The sequence below is a fragment of the Pezoporus occidentalis genome, unplaced genomic scaffold, assembly GCF_034315485.1.
Source record: "Pezoporus occidentalis ecotype Australia unplaced genomic scaffold, CSIRO_AGI_Poc_V1 ctg189, whole genome shotgun sequence".
Taxonomy (NCBI): domain Eukaryota; kingdom Metazoa; phylum Chordata; class Aves; order Psittaciformes; family Psittacidae; genus Pezoporus; species Pezoporus occidentalis.
This window is the reverse complement of record NW_026913737.1, coordinates 520,849-543,009: the sequence shown is the minus strand read 5'-3', so window position 1 is coordinate 543,009 and position 22,161 is coordinate 520,849. Positions and strand designations below refer to the sequence as shown.

The 22,161-nt window shown below is 43.6% G+C and overlaps 2 protein-coding genes across 2 annotated transcripts in view; both read left to right on the top strand.

The window, feature by feature from the left end:
- REG4 (regenerating family member 4) overlaps positions 1–22,161 on the top strand; it is a 125,233-nt gene that overhangs the window by 94,286 nt on the left and 8,786 nt on the right. The window lies entirely within an intron of this gene.
- NOTCH2 (notch receptor 2) overlaps positions 1–22,161 on the top strand; it is an 87,356-nt gene that overhangs the window by 60,997 nt on the left and 4,198 nt on the right. The window contains exons 19-31 of the mRNA XM_062616214.1: positions 2,301–2,454; positions 3,456–3,640; positions 4,483–4,615; positions 6,645–6,890; positions 8,796–8,908; positions 9,466–9,995; positions 10,764–11,111; positions 11,355–11,497; positions 12,155–12,365; positions 12,953–13,049; positions 13,629–13,797; positions 19,284–19,585; positions 19,941–20,088. Of these exons, the coding sequence (XP_062472198.1) occupies positions 2,301–2,454; positions 3,456–3,640; positions 4,483–4,615; positions 6,645–6,890; positions 8,796–8,908; positions 9,466–9,995; positions 10,764–11,111; positions 11,355–11,497; positions 12,155–12,365; positions 12,953–13,049; positions 13,629–13,797; positions 19,284–19,585; positions 19,941–20,088 (2,779 nt within the window). The remainder of the gene's footprint in view (positions 1–2,300; positions 2,455–3,455; positions 3,641–4,482; positions 4,616–6,644; positions 6,891–8,795; positions 8,909–9,465; positions 9,996–10,763; positions 11,112–11,354; positions 11,498–12,154; positions 12,366–12,952; positions 13,050–13,628; positions 13,798–19,283; positions 19,586–19,940; positions 20,089–22,161) is intronic.

Sequence of the window (22,161 nt, the reverse complement as noted above, 5' to 3'; positions counted from 1 at the left end):
GATTAATTTTCTTGTTAAATCAAAACCAGCTGTTGGCTTTAAAAATGGCTGCATTTCATTTGAAACATAAAATTGTCTGGATTAAAGGCAGAATCCTGTATTTTAAAAAAAAAAGGTGTCAAATAAACACAAACCAGAAAGCAGAATATCAGTCTGATTAGCAAGACCATGATTTAACTGGTTTATGTTTTTTACAGGGAGGTGTAGTTATTCTGGGTTGATTGTAGACTTTTTTTTCTGCAGAGGCCAGCCAATGTTTTGAGGCAGTAACTGATGCTATTGCCCTGCTCACAACCTCAATAAAAAGCTCTAGTCTTACTTGCAGACTTAAGTTCAGGCAATTTACAGTTTTCCACAGCTGAGCATCAGAGCTGCAAACCCGTTCTGTAAATGACTGACTAGTACCTATTAAAAACTTTAAACTTGGCATATCACAATGGAAACAGAATGCTGATTTAATTTTTCAAATCAGAGTTTTTTTCTTGTTTTTCTGTGCTTATCAAAACAGCAAGAATGATTTTAGGCTATTTCTAGCTTTGGAACAATAAACACTTTATTGGCTTCCTTCATAAGTAGTCTGAGTGCTGCCATTTAAAAAAAAAAAAAAATCTGTGCATTTCTTAAACTACTGGAAGACACTACAGTTCTGTAAGAATTTTGCAACTGTCTTTCATGCCAGTGTGTCTTTGCAAAGCAGTGGTTGTTGGAAGAAGCATTTTAGTAGTGGTGGGGGAGGTGTGCATGAAGTATGTTGCTAGACATTAAATTGTCACGTCTGCTTCTAGGTATTGCTAATGGAGGAAGTGAATGCAAAGTAATGAAGTGATATAAAAAAGCAACCCCTCTGCAACCCTAATTATGCATTCTGGCCACACCACTTAAACCTCATTGGGAGAATTAGCATTGAGGGTGATTGTAAAGTACTGTGAAGTTCAGTAGTTCCTCTTCTGTTATGCTTGCTTTGTTTTTACTTGAGAAAAGGATTAATTTTCCTGTCCCCAAATTAAATGCTGTGGATTCTCAGAAAGTTTGCTTTATTTTCAGAGAAGCTTGATCATAATGTATTACTCATTTGATACAAAGAATCAAAACTTTCTAATTTTATAAGTACTATTCAAAGCCGTATTGGTGAGATTTGTAGATTACAGCTACACTGTACTTCTTGTCTTAGTGGTAAACTGGCTTGTCCTAATTAGCAAAGCTAAATAAGCAGCACAAAAACAGACAATGATTCATAAGTTATAGAGTTTGCATGTAAAACAGTCAGCTACTCATTACAAATGCAGAAACAAGAGGCTTGGTGGTTTTCTTCTTCACACTCAACTACATGTGATAAAACTTAATTCCAAGTTTCTTTTTGGTTGCCTGTGAAAGCACAGATTTTTCTACTTTAATCTGTATGAGGAGACAGTTTGCATCTGAAAAGCAGAACTTTCTGCAATTGAAATTGCATTTTACAGCCAAAATCCAGTACTACTCACTTTAAAAAACTTATCCTTCCCTCAAATCAGCCTGAAATCAAATAGCTGTTTTACCTTGAAGACGTAAGTGCGCAGAAAAGGAAATGACAGTTAATGGCTGGTTTATATTACATCAGACAGAGTTATTTTGGGTCCTCACTCCAATTTTGTATGATGATTTACTGAATTTTAGTCTATTTGTTTGGAAACTGTTGGTTTGGGGTTTAGGTGTTTTTTCAATATAGGGAATCAAGAAAAGCAGTATACTTTGCCCCATCTTCAGTTATGAAACAGCTTTGTGGTTTCGATTGGATCTCAGGAGATAGGGAAACTCAGAGAAACCATACTAGAGCAAATGGGGTGAAAAGCAGGCATGGTGAGCTAATGACAAAAAGGAAAAACAAAGCTCAAAATGTGGAACACATCTGTCATCCTTTAGCAGTGAGGACAGGAGGAGTTTGGGAGAAGAAAGGGCCCTTGTTACTGTTGATAGCTGGAAGCTTCCTACTTATGTGAAACTAGAAGCCTAATCCAAGATAAAACTGAATTTTCTCAAACCCAGCCAAAGATCCCTCTGCAGAGGATCAGCTTTTACTCTTCAAATGATGCTGCCATCTGGGGTTTACTTCTCTGTACATTTGTGCTTTCCTAGGCATATGAACTCTTGAGACTGTCAGTGAAGCACCTGGCTTAGACTTGGGAAGTAGTGCCCCTCTCTTTCCATCACCACATGGAGCCAGTTATGCAGAACTTCCTTTCTTTGCTTCTTGAGCTTGTACTCTGAGTTGTGTTTCTTACTGTGGTTGCCATATATCATGTTGTATTTTTTTTTCTCTTCAGGCACTTATGGATCTGTGCAGCAAATCTCCCTGTAAGAATAAAGGCACGTGTGTCCAACATGGAGCCCACACTCGATGTGTCTGTCTGTCTGGCTGGACTGGTGCTTACTGTGATGTGCCAAATGTCTCCTGTCAAGTAGCAGCTTCACAAAGGGGTAAATAAGCATTATCTGTGCTTTAACTGAAAACATTTCCCCATGCATCATTAATCTCCACCTCCTTTCCCCATACCCCTGTGAAGACAGCATGCATTGGAAGTCCCAGAGAGCTTTGTCTCTAGGTGGTCGATCATGATCACTTCTAAGCTCAAAAGCTCTCAGCACAGACATATTTGGGAGTCAAGTCTTTCCTGATTGTTCCTGACATAAGAATTCTACCATAAAGATATTAGAAAAGGAGAATTAAATATCTTATGAAGTCTCAGAGTTTCAATAATACTGTTTTACATAGACTGCCTTTTTGGATAATACATCAGCTGTTTATACCTTTCTGCTAAATCCCAAGCAGGCAGGTTTAAGACATGTTGCCCTTGTACAAGAAGGGCATCTCAAAACTCATGATCTTTGTAAGTATTTTCACAGAGAATACTGGCTACTAAATGTGCTATTCAGCTATATAGGTAATACCATGGTGCCTCAAGGTGGTAATTTCCTGCTTCAGATGATGTGCATGGAGAAGACTTAGGTTTTCAGTTAATTTCTTCCTGGAAGGTGTCTTGTACTCCAGGCTGATGGATAGTATCATGCCATTTTCAGTCCAGGAAATCCAAACAAGCATATTCAGTGTCAAAGGAGAAGGATATCAAGCTCCAGTACCTTTTTGCAGACATTCTAAGTACAAACGTTGAACCTTTGTACTGCAACAGTAGTACTTCAGATATGTATTCAGCAGCCAGTGTTAATATACAGTACAAATACAGCAATACAAATACTTCATGCCCGTGTTGATGCTGATAATCCAAAGGGGTCAGAGCAGTGACTTCATTTGGAAGTCAGTTGTGGTTCTGACCCACTGTAATTTAAAGAGTAGCTCTCCAGTTCTTGAGTTTCAACTTTTCAATTTGTTGATTCTAACCATATTAATTCTTGGCTGAGCTACTAACACTGGCAGCAAGTGTTTTTTACATGGTTGCTCACTTTATTTACCTTTGTTTCAGGAGTCTCAGTGGACCAGTTGTGCCAGCACTCTGGTCACTGCCTCAATGTGGGAAACACACACCACTGTCAGTGCCAGGTGGGTTACACTGGCAGTTACTGCGAGGTGCAGCTGAATGAATGTGACTCCAGCCCCTGCCAGAATGGTGCTACCTGCCGGGATCACCTGGGTGGATACCAGTGCGAGGTAATGCATGGTGTTTAGTAGGAAGAGGTCTAAAAATTTAAGAACATTGTAATGCAAAGGAATCAAAAGAAATCAGAAACACATGCAAGTGGTAGAATAGCTTCAAAGAGAGGGTGGAAGCAACCTGCACCTGGAAAGAATTTTTAATTTAGCTGTGGCCAAAGCAGTGCTCTTGAGAGGCTTTTAAAATGGAATTAGAGGTGTGATCATAAGCAGGTGTGGTTGATGGGCATTTGAACTCCTGGCCTGTTTGGAGACGAAGTTCTTATCTTGAAAGATTTTTTTACCTTCTGAGGTGTGATTTATATTAAAATATATGTAGAATGCAGTAAAGGAATGCTGTGTTCTCCCTACTGGGTGGGCAAAGTATCCCTTATCTCTCAGGGCAGGAGATGCCTTCCACTGCTTTCTGTTTCCTACAGCTGATGCAGAGAGCAGTATAGACTGTGAGATCATGATATATCAACATTCCTAAGCTTTTCAGAATGGTGGAACACCTTGGAAGCTCATGCTCCGAAGGAAAGGATGAGTTTTATGTAAACCTTAAGTCAAAACTACTAAGCTAGTCTCAGTGCTAGAGTGTGTCAGGATTTGATCACTACATTTTGCAGGAATAAAGTCACTCAAATTCTATTATGCAGTGTGCTGTTGATTAGTCACATGGTCAAGTTGTGTGCTTAAGCTGGCTTTGCAACCCTTGAAATCACTTGCAGTTGTATAGCTACAAAGGCAGTCATAATCTGTCCCATTGAGGGCTTGTTTTGTCTGTGTTAGCCTTTCAAAGATGTCTACCAGTGTATCTGTTAGAAGAAGATTATTCACACTTATTTTTATACTGGCAGTGTGTGCCTGGATACCAGGGTGTCAACTGTGAATATGAAGTGGATGAGTGCCAGTTTCAGCCCTGCCAGAATGGAGGAACATGTATAGACCTCATCAATCACTTCAAGTGCTCCTGTCCACCAGGAACTCGGGGTATGAAGCTCAGCAATTAAGTGAATGTTATAAAAGTGAATTTTCCTTTCTGACTGCTGGTTTCATAACGCAGAGTCTAAAGGGAATGCATTATTTTCTTTAAAGAATGTTCCCAAAGTGCACTGAATCCCTTGAGATCCATATTTTCCCTTTAAAAATAAATGCGGGGCTTTTTTGTACTCTCTTTTCTTTTTTTTTTTTTTAAGGAATAGGTCATGACAGCATCCTTTGGAAATGTATGATCCATCTTTGGCAATGGGGATGCATGAGATTACCATTAAGGTTTCTCCCAACCCTGTCTGTTTTGATGTAGTAAATTCAAGGTTTCTTTTTGGCTGAGATGCTACGAAATACACAGAAAACTTGCTTAGTTGTTACGTAAAGTTCACTGCATTTCCAGTGTCCTTTACTTGTTTAAATTTTCATCTTGTACTCTGTCCTAGAGTCTTTTGTGCAAAGACTGCCCTCCATGACAGGGGGTTGGAACTAGATGATCTTTAAGGTCTCTTCCAACCCAAAGCATTCTATGATTCTATCGAAGTTCAGTGCCTATAAGCTACCTTAAACTATTTTGGCAAATTCGAGCTTATATGAAAAGCTTTTTTGAAAAAACAAACAAACTAAACCAAAACCCCAGCACAGTTACATGATGGTGGTTTTCAGTAACTATGATTCCACAGCCTGTTTGATGTCTTGTCCCCTGGAGCCTAACCTTTCATTCCCTGTTACTTCTCACCTGACGGCCCTGACTTCTCCCTTTTGAAATATTCAGGATTGTGCATTTTTAACCCCTCAGTGAATGCTTTCTCACTTTTTCTCTTATTTCTCAAGTCAGCTAAAAATTTTATATTCCTCTGAACTTATATTTTCTTTCTGAAATGTGTCATCTCAGCGTAGGCAAAATCTCCAGATGTGTGTCAGATAGAACTAAATTCTTTGTTCATAAAGTAAATGTAAGTAAAATTATAAAATGACCTAACATATCTGCCTCCTGTCTGTGCATATTACAAGTTCATTCGCTTCAGTATGGCTGTCAGCACATCTCCTCAGCCTGGATAAGTGTTTATTTCATTATAAATCATTGTATTAGCAATTCTTCATGTATTGTTCTTAATTGTATTGTACTGCTTTTAATTCTTTGGGTTTTATTTGTTGAGGTGAATTACTGTTTGGATGTGACAGATTTTTATTTTTTTATTTTTTTTTAGTAAATGAAAGGAATTAGAGGAGATTAATACAATAAGTTGTGATAACTCATGACTTAGCTTTTATCCCAGGCCCAGTTTGAAATGAGTGCTTTACTGCTGCTAGCATAAGCGTATAACTATGTTTAGGTGAATGACTTTACTTGTTCCAGATATTAACAGACAAAACTAATTCTCAACTTACCCTCTCTGTCCCCTCTCATCTGTTAGACTTGTGGTGAAGGCAGAACCAGTACAAGACATTGTCTCTTTACAGGGAACTTTGTAGGGAGAGGGAGAAACTGCCATTTCTTCTCATGGTGTTTAGAGTTTACTGTAGATCCCCAGAAGGCCAGCTGCAGGAATGGCATGCTAACCAGCAAGACTGTGTTTTATCACAGTTGTTTTTCTGTTGGTTTGTTGTTGCTTGTTTTAATGCTGTTGCTACAAATTCTCTTTGCCAAGTTACAGGGTTACTGCCACATTAAATGAACGGTGGGAAGCTCACAAGCCTTGCAAGGACAGCACAGGGCTTTTTGCCTATGTTCAGTCACAGGACTAAACTGAGTGGATCTTTTTTGGTTTTGTTCTGTTTTCTCCTTTTTAATTATGTCCTTAAATTAAGTTAAGCATGAAAGCTGCTAAGTACCAGTATGACCATTCAGAATAGCCTGGATCTAGAATATATGCTCCCTAGGTCTGATCTGAGGCTGTCTGCATGGGGTATGGATTGCATTAAGTTGGGATCTTTACCTGTATGTATCGGAGACTGTGTGTGACATAGTCTTAAAACTTGATGAGCAGCTTAGGAAATGAAGCCATGACACTTTTTGCTGTCTTGACAGGCCGTTTCTGTGAGGAGAACATCGATGACTGTGTTTCAGACTCAGGAGTACCTCGCTGCTTTAATGGAGGGCAGTGCATTGACCAGATTGGGGGCTACAGCTGCATTTGTCTCCCAGGCTTTGCAGGCGAGCGATGCGAGGGAGATATCAATGAATGCCTCTCTAATCCTTGTAACCCTCGTGGAAGTCTGGACTGTGTTCAGCTGATAAATGATTATACGTGCATCTGTCGTAGTGCTTTTACTGGTGAGTACTTGTAAACATGCTTCCAATTTCAGAGTAATATCTTGAAGAATGGTCATTCTTTCCCTTTCTGGCAATCATTATCTAGTCACTTCCCCTTACAATATCTGATTATTTCCTTACAACATGTCTCAGTTTTTAAAGCAGTCTTTTAAGCCTTCTAAGAAACTTGGTTTCCAGGATTCAAAAGAATCTCCTGAAACACCTGGCTGCCAGGATTTTTTTTCTGTGGTACTTTTCTCTTCTTCATAATTTCACATTTATATTATTGGAAGTGTAACTGTTCACATGTCAGTTTCTCCATGGATTTTCCCTTTGCAAAGAAATATATGAATTTTCTGTATAAATCATGGTATCTATAATTAGCTTTTGGCCTCTTTTCTACTCCTTGCTCCCTTTTCTCCTTATATTGCTGATGTGGTCAGTATGGAATACTCTGTGTATAGATAGACTGTACATTCCTAGCTTAGTGATGTGATCCTTCCACAATCCAACTTTGAATCACAACTTTGCAAGAATTTCACACTGGGAAAACTTGTGTCTCACTCTCTCTAGGTCTCTTGGTTGTTAGTATTGCAGCTATTCTGCTTTCTGCCTTCCACTGGGCATAAGCTTTGGCTAATAGTCTCCAGATGTGTCTTAACTTTCAGCTTTCCAGTTTCTATGTCAGTTTAACTTTTTGTGTATTCAGTTTTCCTCTGTTTAAACCTTTCACTTTCCCTGCTTACCGGTAACCTTCTCTTCATGCTTTACCAGTAGTTTTTACTCTTCTTTTTTTTCTTAAAATGTAAAGCTGCTATGATTTTCCACTAAATTTGTGATTGTCAGATGCAAAGAAATCATAAAGATGTACTTTTGAAGAATTAATGTAGTGGTTTTGAATGCATTACCTAGACTGACAAAAAAAAGTTCCTAGAAGAGCAACTTATGAGGGAAGTGGAACCAGGCTAGCTAGTGGGACACCAGTGCAGGTTATCAGATAGGTTTGTATTTAAGTCTGTCTGTTAAGGTTGCTTTTATGAATTATGCCTCATATTGCTTCTGGCTGTCATGGAAGGGTTGCTGGAACTTGCAGTGTGGGGAGTGCAGCACCCTAGGAGGAGCAGAGAGAGCTGCTGTGCCTCAGACATGAAATCTGTCTGGAAATGTTAGGCACAGAGGGGGATCATGCTTCTTCTGCTAGCTGTTCATCTTCAGTGCATTCCACATTGACCTTTCTGCCTGGGAGGGGATGGGGTAGCTTTGCTGTGGCTTGTGACTGATAGGATGCCAGAACTCCATGGGCCATCCTGCCCTGTCTGCTCCTGTCTGCAAGCAGTCTATCTTGGCTGCACATGTGTAGAGACTTCTATTAATGTTTTCCTAGGGGATCCAAGTCATGCTTAAGTCATCCTCATCTCTTTAAAGTCTCATGTCAGAGTTTGAGTCTGGGAGCTGCTGCAAATGCTACAGTAAGACCTCTGTCTAGCTCATCAGTTCTGAGGAGAGTCCACTTGCTTGTCTTATTTACACATTGCATCTGGTCCTGAGGGTTGTGCATTCATGGTTAGAGTGTTGTGTCCCTTTGGACTCATTGAGCATCTCCAGAAAGTAAGAAAATCCTAGGAACCCCCAAACTGATGTGGTACAGCACCTTCAGCCTCTCTGCCTGGCTGACTTGGGGGTGACAGCAGCAAGTTCTGTCTCTGTGGTGGGTTGCACACATTTTTGAGGAGGCAGAAAAGGTGGGCTTCTCCAGATACACCTTGTAGATTCTGGGGTTGTGTCTTCCTGTACCACTACTTAGCTACTAAAAGAGCATGTGTTATCTGAAGAGATGTTCTCTACCTGTTTTGCTTTGTGATGGCTTTTTGATGTGCACACATGCACATTTCTCTGCTCTCTTCTCCTTGTGTGTACACATCTCAGGTCGTCACTGTGAGAGTGTCATAGATGTGTGTCCCCGGAAGCCTTGTCAGAATGGAGGTACCTGTGCTGTTGCCAGCAATATGCCGGATGGGTTCATCTGCCAGTGTCCTCCGGTAAGCATCTGAAACTGGATTGCCTGCCTCAGCTGTAGTTCTCTGGCTACAGTCTCATTAGTTTCACTGGTCCACAGTAGGTGAATGTTATCTTTTCTGTACTACTTGCAAAGCTGTCCCCTTGGACACACTTTGCTCACATCCTTTATCTGCTTAGCTGGGAAACCCAGGGCTTCCAGGTGCCCTAAGAGAGCGATGCTGCCTGTTGTTGCCCCCAGCAGTTCTGTTGTTGAGGCATGACAGCTGGCTTTTCTGGCTTAAACCTAGCATTACATTGTGACTATTTACTTTGCTATCTTGTGTTCTGTGTGCTTGCTTCAAGATGCCCCTTGTTCATGGCTCTTGTAAATCCATTTCAAAATGTATCAGAGCCTGGTAGGTTCCTGGTATAACTCTGAGGCTAGATCAGAAAATTATGGCTCCTGCGATGAGGCTAGAGGTTTTATGAGGGAGAAAGGGTTTGCCTTTTTCCTCTTGCCTCCAGCCCTCAGAGCACTGAAGAATAAGTTTGTGAGCTTGATTGTTTTGCCTTTTTGCCTTTTTTTCCCCCTCCATAGAGTTATTCTGGAGCAAAATGTGAGTTCAGCAGCCACAGTACTTGTGGACAAGTGAAGTGCAAGAAAGGAGAGCAGTGCATCCAGACATCTTCTGGTCCACGATGCTATTGCCCCAGGCTATCTGTGGGAGAGGAGTGCCAGACAAACACAGGTTGTGCCAGTGCCCCCTGCCAGAATGGTGGAAGCTGCCACCCTCATTCTCAGCCTCCTTACTATTATTGTCAGTGCCCGGTTCACACCCAAGGCAGCCAGTGTGAACAGCCCATAACTTTCAGCCCAGAGCCCCGAGGATGTTTGGATTCCCAGTGTGCAGAAAAAGCAAAAGATGGCTATTGTGATGAAGACTGTAACACTCATGCCTGCCAGTGGGATGGAGGCGACTGCTCACTGACAATGGAAGATCCTTGGGCCAACTGCTCCTCTTCGTTGCGCTGCTGGATGCTTTTCAATGGACAGTGTGATGAGTTCTGCAACACACCAGAGTGCCTGTTTGACAACTTTGAGTGTCAGCAAAATAGCAAAACATGCAAGTAAGGCTTCATCCTAAGAACAGGTTCTCTGCATCACTAATGTATCTCCTGCTAGTGCTTCCAATAATTGGTACACTTTGTGCCTGCTGCTCCTGTCTCTTCCATTGTTTCTGTTGCTGGTCCTTGCCCTTGCTGAAAGTTTGGCATCAGGGAGTTTCTGCTGCTTTGTGTACTTTTTGTCTATTTTTGGAAAGAAGTTCTGGAATTTGTATGCAATGAACTAAGTTGATATCCTGAGCATTGGAGGTGCTTGATGGAAATGCTCTTCTTGCTTTGGAAATGTAAATAGGAGGCATTTCACCTTGTACTGGGTTTTAATAGTACTGCCTCCTATCCTGAATTTCACTCTATACCAGCAATACCTCTGTTTTTATCCCAGCTGTATTTGCTACCTCTGAATGTGCTTTCTAGTGTGCTTTTTGTGGCACTTCTTTCTCTTCAGCTGTGATAAATGTTACAGCTTTGCTGTGATGATTCTCCCTTGGTGAGGCAAGAAGTGTTATAGCTTTGTCTTAGTGAACAGAATAAGCAGTTCTCTTCCACTGATACCAGAATTGAACCACCTGTTTTTGAGGTGTCCTGTGCTTCCTAATTCCACCCTGCCAAGTTGCAGGCTTATCCTGGGATTGTATATCTTCTCATATATCCTTAATATTATTTTATCTCAGATGGTTATGAAGAATGTAAGGCTTTGGCCCCTAGACTGCAGGTACACTGTACAGAATGCGTATGGCCTATATGCTGCCTGTAACTGTTTCACTGTTCTAGGTATGACAAGTATTGTGCAGATCACTATGCAGATGGCCGCTGTGACCAGGGCTGTAATAGTGAAGAGTGTGGCTGGGACGGTCTGGATTGTGCTGGTGACAAAGCTGAGAAGCTGGCTGAAGGGACACTGATTATTGTGGTGTTGATGCCTCCTGACGAGCTGCTGGGTGATGTTCGCAGTTTCTTGCGCACCTTGGGAACTCTCCTGCACACCAATCTGAGAATCAAGCTGGACTCCCAGGGAAACCCCATGGTATTCCCATACTATGGGGAGAAATCTGCAGCACGGAGTCGGCGATCACTTGTGGTCATTCGCAAGCACAGAGAACTAGAGCAAGAGGTCATTGGGTGAGTAGATGCCTTTGTTTTCCTCCAGCCTTATTATGCTGGTAGCTCTTGCTTTTAGGTATCTGGGCCATTCTGGACCCTCTGGGGCTGTGGTCTGTTTTTGTTGTGTTTTGTTGTTGTTTTTTTTTAATGGGAACAAATTCAGTTCTGGAGTGGAAAGATTAACTTAAAAACCTGCAGTTTAACCTAGTGCATTTGCAAAGGCATTGCTGACTTCTGTGACCTCTTACTGTGTCTCTGCAGCACCAGGGTGTTCCTGGAGATTGACAACCGCCAGTGTGCAGAGGATTCAGAGCAATGCTTTCACAACACAGAAGCTGCTGCAGCTCTCTTAGCTGCTCAGGCTATCAAGGGCATGTTGCCATATCCTTTTGTGTCTGTCCAAAGTAAGTAACTGCAGAGGGAAAATTGCTTATGGAGGAAGGAAGTCATCAAACCTGGGCTTGCAGAATTCATGCTCAAATTGTTGATCATCATCTTAATATGTCTCACTGTCCAGCAGGGTTTCTGGAAGCTTTTTTCCTTAGTTATAGAAGTGTACGTGTGCAAAATGTTTATTATGCTCTGAGTGGACCTGGTTAGTAAGGCAAGGCATTTAAGTTTGGAGCCTAGTCATAGCTCACCTGTAGAAACATTAATCTCTTTATGTGCTGTGGCAGTGTGTGCACACACTGCACTTATCTTGTTGCCGCTAAAAACCATTCATGTGCTCTTAAGTCTTGCATATATCTTTATGTAGATCAGCTCTCTGTACACTAATTGAGGGTGGCCTGTCTTGAGCCAGCAAGACTCCTGTGGAAGGAGAAAGATCTTCAGTTCAGCAGTCATATACTCTAAAAAATACTTTGAGAAGACAGGGTAAATTCTTACAAGAGTTGCAGCAAAGCCTAAACTTCCTCAAGCCTTTGCTCTAAATGTGTCACAGTATAGAGACATTATACTCTCTGTGGGGAAGAGACAGTGAGTGAGAAAAAGAAGTATGTAGATTGTAGATTGTTGTCTCCACCTTGTTAATCTCATTGTATTTTAACTGGAATTTTTAGGTGAACCCTTGTTACCACCGAAGACCCAGTTGCTTTATCTACTTGCTGTGGCAGCTTTGATCATCCTCTTAATCCTTCTCTTGGGTGTGATGATGGCAAAGCGTAAGCGCAAACATGGTTCACTGTGGCTCCCAGAGGGCTTTATTCTGCGCAGAGATCCTAGTAATCATAAGCGCAGAGAGCCAGTTGGGGAAGATGCTGTTGGACTCAAGTAAGTTTGCATTTAGGCCACTGATAGTTTGTTTATTAGTGTGTTAGAGGATTTTGAATGTGGTGTATACATCTTCCATTAAAGGCACTTAACTCCTTTTAAGGTAGAATTTCTTAGGTTATTTCTCTAAATTTTAATACATCTGTTTTGGACAGAAGAACTTTAATCTATAAAATGCTACTAAGAAATTTGATCTCCTGGTTATGTTTGGGTTTTTGACGCTGTTTACTTCAGCAGTTGGGTACTGTTTGCCTATTTCCTCCTGGAACAGGCGAGACATTCTTAGGCTGATAGGTGACAATGAACTTTTATTACGTGTAGCCCATTAAAGACATGATTCAGAAATAATTGAAAGCTTCAAAAGACGAAATATATACACATTTGTTTTTCCACTGAATTAATCAAGTTTGCAGTTCTAAATGCATTTAATGCCATTGTTATCTGCCTGAGATTCCTAATTTCTTAGCCCCTCTGTTTGCAAGCTACCAAACTTGCAAGCATCCCATCCTTGGTCTCTGCAGGCCTGTGTAAGTATCAGTAGTAGCACCTGCTCTGTCTGCAAATGATGTGTTCTCCTTGTTTGTTAGAAATCTGTCAGTCCAGATACCAGAGGGTAACCTGGCAGATTCTGGACCAACTGAACACTGGGCAGGTGATGGTGGACCTCAGCCAAAGAGAGCAAAGGTAAGGAGCTCAGCAACTCGAACACCACCTGAAACCGCGGGTGAGGAAAACACCTGCATTAAGTTGCAGAACATGCTCCTTGCTCAAAACCTCTCTTTGCTCAAGGAATTGTAATGTGTAACTAATGATATCTGAGGAACAAATCCTCAGGTTAACACTGCCACCACAGACCAGTAAAGAAAGCAGGCAACTCCTGTTTCAGCGTCCCCTCCCTACCCAGCCCCTCCTGCATCAAAAGGGAACATTATCAATGATGTAATGTCTTGCAGTTCAGGCCTCATAATGTATGGTGGGAGTGTAAAAGTTGGGAATGCCAAGCAGAGGTAAATGGAGACCATCATTAGCTTAAAACAACAAGAACCACAAAAAAAAAAAAGGGGGGGAGAGCAAAAAAAAAGACCCCAAAAACCCCAACCAAAACTCTAACAAACCAACAAACCCCCAAAGAAACCCGAAACACCCCCCCCCCAAAAAAAAAAAAACACCAAAAACAACTGAACTAAGAAAACCCTAAGAACGTTCAGTGTCTTTGGCCTCCTGATGAGCGTCCTGAAGTAACTGTTTATTTCCTGTGTTCAGGCTGAGGATCAAGCCTTGCTCCCAGAAGGTGATGAGCAGATAGATCAGCGCCAGTGGACACAGCAGCACTTGGAGGCAGCAGATGTCTGTGGGAGCACATCACTAGCCCTCACACCACCTCAAGCAGATCAAGAAGTGGATGTTCTGGATGTCAATGTCAGAGGACCAGGTCAGTACTCTGAATGCCCATGTGTTCTGCCAGCCTGCCACTGACCTTCCCTATCTCCAGTGGCTGGGTCTGCTAACATTTAAAAAGTATGTGAAGTATACAGGAACATCAGCAGAAATTCTATGATACTTAAGGAAAGCTCATGTGTATTCCAAAAATGAAAGCTGGAGAGACTGGGTCATGGTCTGTACCACATGGAATATCATGTAACCAGGAAAAAAAGAATTCACTTAGGAAGCACCTGCAGGAAGTACAGCTATAGGATCTCTTTTATAACAATGCGTGCCTAAAACATATTGTCAGAATGCCATTGTGGCAGAAATTTGGAATGCATAGTTGTGCAGGAAATAACACCCAGCTTCTCCAACTGGATCACTGCAGAGATTTGTGCCAGTCTGCTAAGGACCAGCTTAGCAGGGCTTATACCTGAGGTGTTTTTGGGGTGGAAGCAGGATGGCCTTTTCCTGAATAAGATGACTTATGGCAGACAGTATACCCTGATTTGCAGTGAGTGAGACATCTGTGCTAGAACAGAGCAGCAATACACCAAGATTGTTAATGACATTAAATTCATAGAATCATAGAACAGTTAGGGTTGGAAAGGACCTGCAGATCATCTAGTTCCAACCCCCCTGCCATGGGCAGGGACACCTCACACTAAACCATCTCACCCAAGGCTTTGTCCAACCTGGCCTTGAGCACTGCCAGGGATGGAGCATTCACAACCTCCCTGGGCAACCCATTCCAGTGCCTCACCACCCTAACAGGAAAGAATTTCCTCCTTATATCCAATCTAAACTTCCCCTGTTTAAGTTTTAACCCGTTACCCCTTGCCCTATCACTACAGTCCCTAATGAAGAGTCCCTCTCCAGCATCCCTGTAGCCCCCCTTCAGATACTGGAAGGCTGCTATGAGGTCTCCACACAGCCTTCTCTTCTCCAGGCTGAACAGCCCCAACTTTCTTAGCCTGTCTTCATACAGGAGGTGCTCCACTCCCCTGATCATCCTCATGGCCCTCCTCTGGACTTGTTCCAACAGTTCCATGTCCTTTTTATGTTGAGGACACCAGAACTGCACACACTACTCCAGGTGAGGTCTCACAAGAGCAGAGTAAAGGGACAGGATCACCTCCTTCAACCTGCTGGTCACGTTCCTTTTGATGCAGCCCAGGATACGGTTGGCTTTCTGGGCTGCGAGTTCACACTGCAGCTGGCTCATGTTCATTTTCTCATCGACCAACACCCCCAAGTCCTTCTCCTCAGGGCTGCTCTGAATCTCTTCTCTGCCCAACCTGTAGCTGTGCCTGGGATTGCTCCGACCCAGGTGTAGGACCTTGCACTTGGCATGGTTAAACTTCATGAGGTTGGCATCAGCCCACCTCACAAGTGTGTCAAGGTCCCTCTGGATGGCATTCCTTCCCTCCAGGGTATCAACCGAACCAGACGACTTGGTGTCATCGGCAAACTTGCTGAGGGCACACTCAATCCCACTGTCAATGTCAGTGACAAAGATGTTAAACAAGACCGGTCCCAACACCGATCCCTGAGGGACACCACTCATTACTGGTCTCCAGCCGGACATTGAGCCGTTGACCACAACTCTTTGTGCGCGGCCATCCAGCCAGTTCTTTATCCACTGAGTGGTCCATCCATCAAATTGATGTCTCTCCAATTTAGAGACAAGGATGTTGTGTGGGACAGCATTGAATGCTTTGCACAAGTCCAGGTAGATGACATCGACTGCTCTACCCCTGTCCGTCAGTTCCATAGCCCCATCATAGAAGGCCACCAAATTGGTCAGGCAGGATTTCCCCTCAGTGAAGCCATGCTGGATGTGCATGTGCAGAGCATTTGCCAGTGAAGACGGAGGCAAAGAAGTCATTAAGAACCTCAGGCTTCTCCAAATCCAGGGTAGCCAGTTCTCCTGATAGCTTCTGGAGAGGGCCCACGTTGTCCCTAGTCTGTCTTTTATTCGCTACATACCTATAGAATCCCTTCCTGTTTTCCTTAACATCCCTCATTTATATCTTCAGCTTACAGTGATCAGCTTATTGAATTCATAGCACGACTGTGAACTTTGAAGGAGATTTCTTTAACATGCACACATGCAGACAGTCTTATCAGTCTCAAATGACTAGATGCAGTAAGAATGCTCTGCTGCTTTTTGTAAGTGTAGCACTAAGGCTGTGTAACCTGGTAGGGGACTGGGTCATCTGGTAATAAACAGTTCCTGTGTTCTAGAAGAGAGAGGGTTGACCAACAACGTTATCCCGGTCAGAAGAGCTGCAAGCATGGCTTGCGGAGAGGTGATTCTGATTATGTTGCTGCAGTGGCTTTTTATTGGATTCTGTGGGAATATTTCCATGCAATTTAATGATGACTGGACCCATTCTCTTAGTTCCATTGTCTTTTCTGCTCATTGACCCATTAGGTCTCCTAAATACAAAGCACAGGGAAGGAGGGAATTCTGTGTAACGAGTGTGAGAACATAAACCACCGGTTTCTGCCAAATTTAATCTTTATTTCCCCCATTGGAGCTTCTAGTTGTGTGGCGAGGTGAAAGCTTTCCAAGTGCAGGCAATGACGTTCTTAAGACTTCAGACTGCTAATTTTCACATTCACCCAAAGCTTTGTCCAACAATAGCAATGAAATAATACTAACCTGTGAATTGCTTTCCTGCCATTCAGATTTAACTATGGAGCTTGCAGCAAGCTGCTGTAAGTGATCCCCGTCTGCCGCATCAGAAGCAAGCATCTGAGTTACTGTCAGGGAAAGAAATCATTCAAAAAGTCTGAGAAGTGCTTGAGTAATGTATTAGTAAGGAAGGGTAGGATTCCTCACAGTTAATGTAGCTATTCATCTGCCCTGGCCACCTTCCTCTTCCTTTGTAGGCAGAGGAAAGAAATAGGTGCTTCTGAGAGGCAGTTCATCTGTGTCTCGAGCAGAAGTCTCCTGAAGACTAAATGGCTCACACTGCAGGAATGCTTTGCTGCCCCTAATTACAAAGGGTGTTGAGGGTGACTGATTTGAGTGCAGGTGTTTGGGCTGGAGCCATGTGAAGCTGGTGAGTTAGATCCTGTCCACAGGTGCAGGTGGCAAGTTGAACAGTAGAGGTATTTTCTAGAGAGAGGAGGGGCAAGCTGAAATGCCTCAGTGTACCAAGGTGTTGTTCCCTCTCTTAATCCATCGCCTTCTGCAGGCTCTCGAGTTTAGAGGAATCCAAGATGTCCTGTCTCCTATGGAAGTATTGCCTAGAGACTTTGCCAGTGGGTTCTTTGCATCCCAGCTTTCGGTATATTGTGCTTGTATGAGTCCTTCAATTATATCTATATGGTGAACAACTGGATTTACCATATGCCTCTGCATTTTACATGCACTGTCATCTTGAAAGATAGCAAACAGAAGAGTCTTTATAAAATGCTCCTGTCACCTTTGTCTCCCTGTGCTGTTCTTTCTCTGTATGTCCACCACCCAGAGTGGTGAGGACATTCTTTTCACTGGAGTTATTGTGAGTGTGTAACCAGGGTAATGCAATTATAGGCATAACTGGTAACACCACCTGTAATTAAAACTGATGAACTGTCCCTATTATATGCCCCTCTTTTCAGTTACTAAAACTTCAGTGGTTCAGACTGGAATTTTCCATGCTGTGTGTCTGCCTCCAGCTGGATCTGTTTGGGTTCTTTTCCAGCTATTTCAGAGAACAAGCTGGAAGGAGAAAAAAAGACATTGTGTCCATAGTTGGTTTTTTTCCTAGTAGTCCATCAAGCACTTAATTGTGGCGGTCTAGCTGAATGTGTTTTTTGCTAGATTCATAAAACTACCCATGTGTGGCCAACTTACAAAGCTCTGAAAAGAGCTGCATGTACCTGAGAGGCTTTTTTGGAGGGTTGCAGCTAATTTTTCCAAAATTTAATGCATACTATAGCTGTGTCCCTGTACAGCAACTGAGCATGATCATCGAGGACAATTGCAGTGATTGAGCAAGCAAGACCTTTCCTGTGAGTGGTTTTTCCAGGACTGTAGTGCTGAGGAAAAGGAAAGTTCTTTTCTGTGCTCTGTCTCTCTGCTCTTTGTGTCAGGGCAGTATGGAGGAGGCCACAGCCTGACTTGAATACTGAGAAGTGTTCCTCTGGGACGAGGCAGAGCCAGCAGTGGGAGGGAGAAGCACAAAAGGAAGTATAGCCTTGGCCCATAGGCAAGAGGGTCTGTAGACACGACTGGATCTTGGAACTGAACCCAGGCCCATATGTCAACACTTCGCTGCCGTCCAACAAATTCTGAGAAAGCAGCTCGGTGGAAGGCTGTGTGTCCTGTCATTTTAAGCCACCAGGAGGAGCGGGCATTCTGCTGCTGACAGCCCGGCTGCGAGCAGATCTGGAGGCCACAGCCCTGCGCTCTGCCGCTGCTCGACACTGTTCCCTGTGGCAGAACTGTAGATTGCCAGAAAGTTTTGGTACTGCTGTTAAGGGAGAGATCAAGGAAAGCTAGGTGGTCTGAAGCTGGGAAATGGAAGCAGAGCTCATGCACTTCATGCAGTGCAGATAGTGCACGGCGGACTGAGAAGTGTGCATGCAGGGAAGCTGTTGTCTGTAGGGTCTAGGGAGGTCCCCTGCTTGTCCATGGAATAAATCAGGCAGTTGCTGAAAGATTGTCTTCAGTTTCTGTTAGCAGGCCACACTGGAGAAGCAAAATTTGTGTTCACCTTTGCAGAGCTCCAATGGGGCGCTTAGCACAGAGTGGTTCGCTCTTGCTGCGATCTTAGTCTGTCTTATTTTCTTTGTGCCTGTAATGTCTGTGGAGTAAAGCAGTAAAATCAGTAAGCAAGCATTAGCATCTACAGTTGAAGTCTTTGGCTTTGAGTAGTGAATATCTTGTAATGTTCAAAGCCTGCTGAAACTGAAGCACCTCAATGCTTGTGTATATGTAGGATGCTACTTCATCTTCAGGGTCCTTCTCATGAAGACCTTGGTGTGTAACAGGTATGAAGGCTTTTGTCTGCATTTAACTTCAGATTAATACCTGCAAAATGCCACCAATAATCAGTGGGTAGTTGTCCAATAATTTTTTTGTGTCAGTTGTTTGTTTTCCCTAGGTATACAATTAGAATATCCATGTGAATACTTACACTTAATCATCTGAACTCTCTGAATGTTATAACGCTTGCTTCTCTCTAGGAATTTAGGTAGCCTCTGTGTTTTGAGGAAGTTTTCCACCTGAGCAGCAAATTTTTTTTGTTTTATAGCTATCTTACTTATTTGAGAAGTATCTGAGTTCTCTTTGGGTGAGGTAGGTATTAAAGTCCTGCTTGGAAAGAAAACAGCTCACTAACTCTGTTGGGCTTTACAATAAGAGGAAAGGTATGGGTTAAAGTGACTGGAGAGATTGTCTGTAGCTGTAGGTGCTCAAGGGGAGGGGAATGTGAGACGGTTTCCTTTCCTTTCCTTTGCTGTCACCAGTTTACTATGATATCTCTTCTGTTGCAGATGGATGTACTCCACTTATGTTGGCATCTCTGCGTGTGGGCAGCTCCGATATCAGTGAGGAAGATGAGGATGCAGAAGATTCCTCAGCGAATATAATAACAGATTTGATCTACCAAGGTGCCAACCTGCAGGCCCAGACAGACCGCACTGGGGAGATGGCGCTGCACTTAGCAGCCCGTTACTCAAGAGCAGATGCTGCAAAACGTTTGCTGGATGCTGGTGCGGATGCTAATGCCCGGGACAACATGGGGCGGACTCCCCTGCATGCAGCTGTAGCTGCTGATGCCCAGGGTGTCTTCCAGGTACAGCAACTAAAGAACTCACTTAAAAGTAGCTGTGCTCTGTAATTATATGGCCCAGCCCAAGCTGCACTCTGTTCACTCACAGCCTTGCTTCATGCCTTCCACAGTGTGATGGCCAGGTGAAACTATTTTGCATCCAGTTTCTTCAGGTATTCATAGCTTGAAGAGCTCAGCATGCGTGAATCATCTGGCATGTATTTATTTGGTCTGTTTGCCTCTGTCATCTGTTATCTGTATCCTTACGTTTCAGTGCTCAGGCTGCTTTCTCATTATAAAGTTTCTCTTGAGTTTCTGCTAAATCCTTAGGTTTGGTTTGTAGTGGTATTGAAAAAACTCTGTCTTCCCTGTTGTTCAGATCCTGATCCGTAACAGGGTGACGGACTTGGATGCTCGGATGAATGATGGAACGACCCCGTTAATTCTGGCTGCACGTCTGGCTGTGGAAGGAATGGTGGCTGAGCTAATTAATTGCCAGGCAGATGTGAATGCCGTAGATGACCACGGTAATGTGAACATGATATACTGGTCTGGGCAAATATTTGTTACGATATGAGTAAGGAGGGATGGGCTTCTGCTCTCCCAGAGTGAGGGCTGCTCATAAATTCTGTGGCTAAATCACATACTGGGCTCTCTGGTGGAAGTTTTCCCAGCCATAATAGACTGCAGGCTGCTTGTACAGCAGCTTGTTTAGACAGTCCTGGAAAAGAAGCAGAAATATGGGGTTGGATATGGTGGGATTTTCTGGAATGCAGATGGATAGGTTATTTTAAAGATAAAAATAAAAAATCATAGAATCATAGAACAGTTAGGGTTGGAAAGGACCTGCAGATCATCTAGTTCCAACCCCCCTGCCATGGGCAGGGACACCTCACACTAAACCATCTCACCCAAGGCTTTGTCCAACCTGGCCTTGAACACTGCCAGGGATGGAGCATTCACAACCTCCCTGGGCAACCCATTCCAGTGCCTCACCACCCTAACAGGAAAGAATTTCCTCCTTATATCCAATCTAAACTTCCCCTGTTTAAGTTTTAACCCGTTACCCCTTGCCCTATCACTACAGTCCCTAATGAAGAGTCCCTCTCCAGCATCCCTGTAGCCCCCCTTCAGATACTGGAAGGCTGCTATGAGGTCTCCACACAGCCTTCTCTTCTCCAGGCTGAGCAGCCCCAACTTTCTTAGCCTGTCTTCATACAGGAGGTGCTCCACTCCCCTGATCATCCTCATGGCCCTCCTCTGGACTTGTTCCAACAGTTCCATGTCCTTTTTATGTTGAGGACACCAGAACTGCACACAATACTCCAGGTGAGGTCTCACAAGAGCAAAGGGACAGGATCACCTCCTTCAACCTGCTGGTCACGTTCCTTTTGATGCAGCCCAGGATACAGTTGGCTTTCTGGGCTGCAAGCACACACTGCAGCCGGCTCATGTTCATTTTCTCATCAACCAACACCCCCAAGTCCTTCTCCACAGGGCTGCTCTGAATCTCTTCTCTGCCCAACCTGTAGCTGTGCCTGGGATTGCTCCGACCCAGGTGTAGGACCTTGCACTTGGCATGGTTAAACTTCATGAGGTTGGCATCAGCCCACCTCACAAGTGTGTCGAGGTCCCTCTGGATGGCATTCCTTCCCTCCAGCGTATCAACCGAACCACACAGCTTGGTGTCATCGGCAAACTTGCTGAGGGTGCACTCAATCCCACTGTCCATGTCTGTGGCAAAGATGTTAAACAAGACCGGTCCCAACACCGATCCCTGAGGGACACCACTTGTTACTGGTCTCCAGCCGGACATTGAGCCGTTGACCACAACTCTTTGTGTGCAGCCATCCAGCCAGTTCTTTATCCATCGAGTGGTCCATCCATCAAATTGATGTCTCTCCAATTTAGAGACAAGGATGTCGTGTGAGACAGTTTTGAATGTTTTGCACAAGTCCAGGTAGATGACATCAACTGCTCTACCCCTGTCCATCAGTTCTGTAGCCCCATCATAGAAGGCCACCAAATTGGTCAGGCAGGATTTCCCCTCAGTGAAGCCATGCTGGCTGTCACCAAGCACCTTGTTGATTTTCATGTGCCTTAGCATGCCTTCCAGGAGAATCTGCTCCAAGATTTTGCCAGGCACAGAGGTGACACTGACTGGTCTGTAATTCCCTGGCTCATCCATTTTCCCCTTCTTGAAAATGGGGGTTATATTTCCCTTTTTCCAGTCATCGGGAACTTCACCTGACTGCCATGATTTCTCAGATATGATGACCAGTGGCTTCACAACTTCATTCGCCAGCTCCTTCAGGACCCACAGATGGATTTCATCAGGTCCCATGGACTTGTGCACATTCAGATTTTTAAGATGGTCTTGAACCAGATCCTCTTCTACAGTGGGCCCAAGGTCTTCATTCTCACAGTCCCTGAAAAAAAAAATCCCAGAGCAAGTGCTGGAAGTCCCATTGCATCTTGGTAGCATAGCGGTATGTCACAGCACGGTGCTTTCCAAAGCAGAAATGTAACTCCAGGACATGTTCATGTGTTGTGAGCTGCACTACAGTTGCTTTCTTCCCTCAGCATGCTCTGTCCATCTT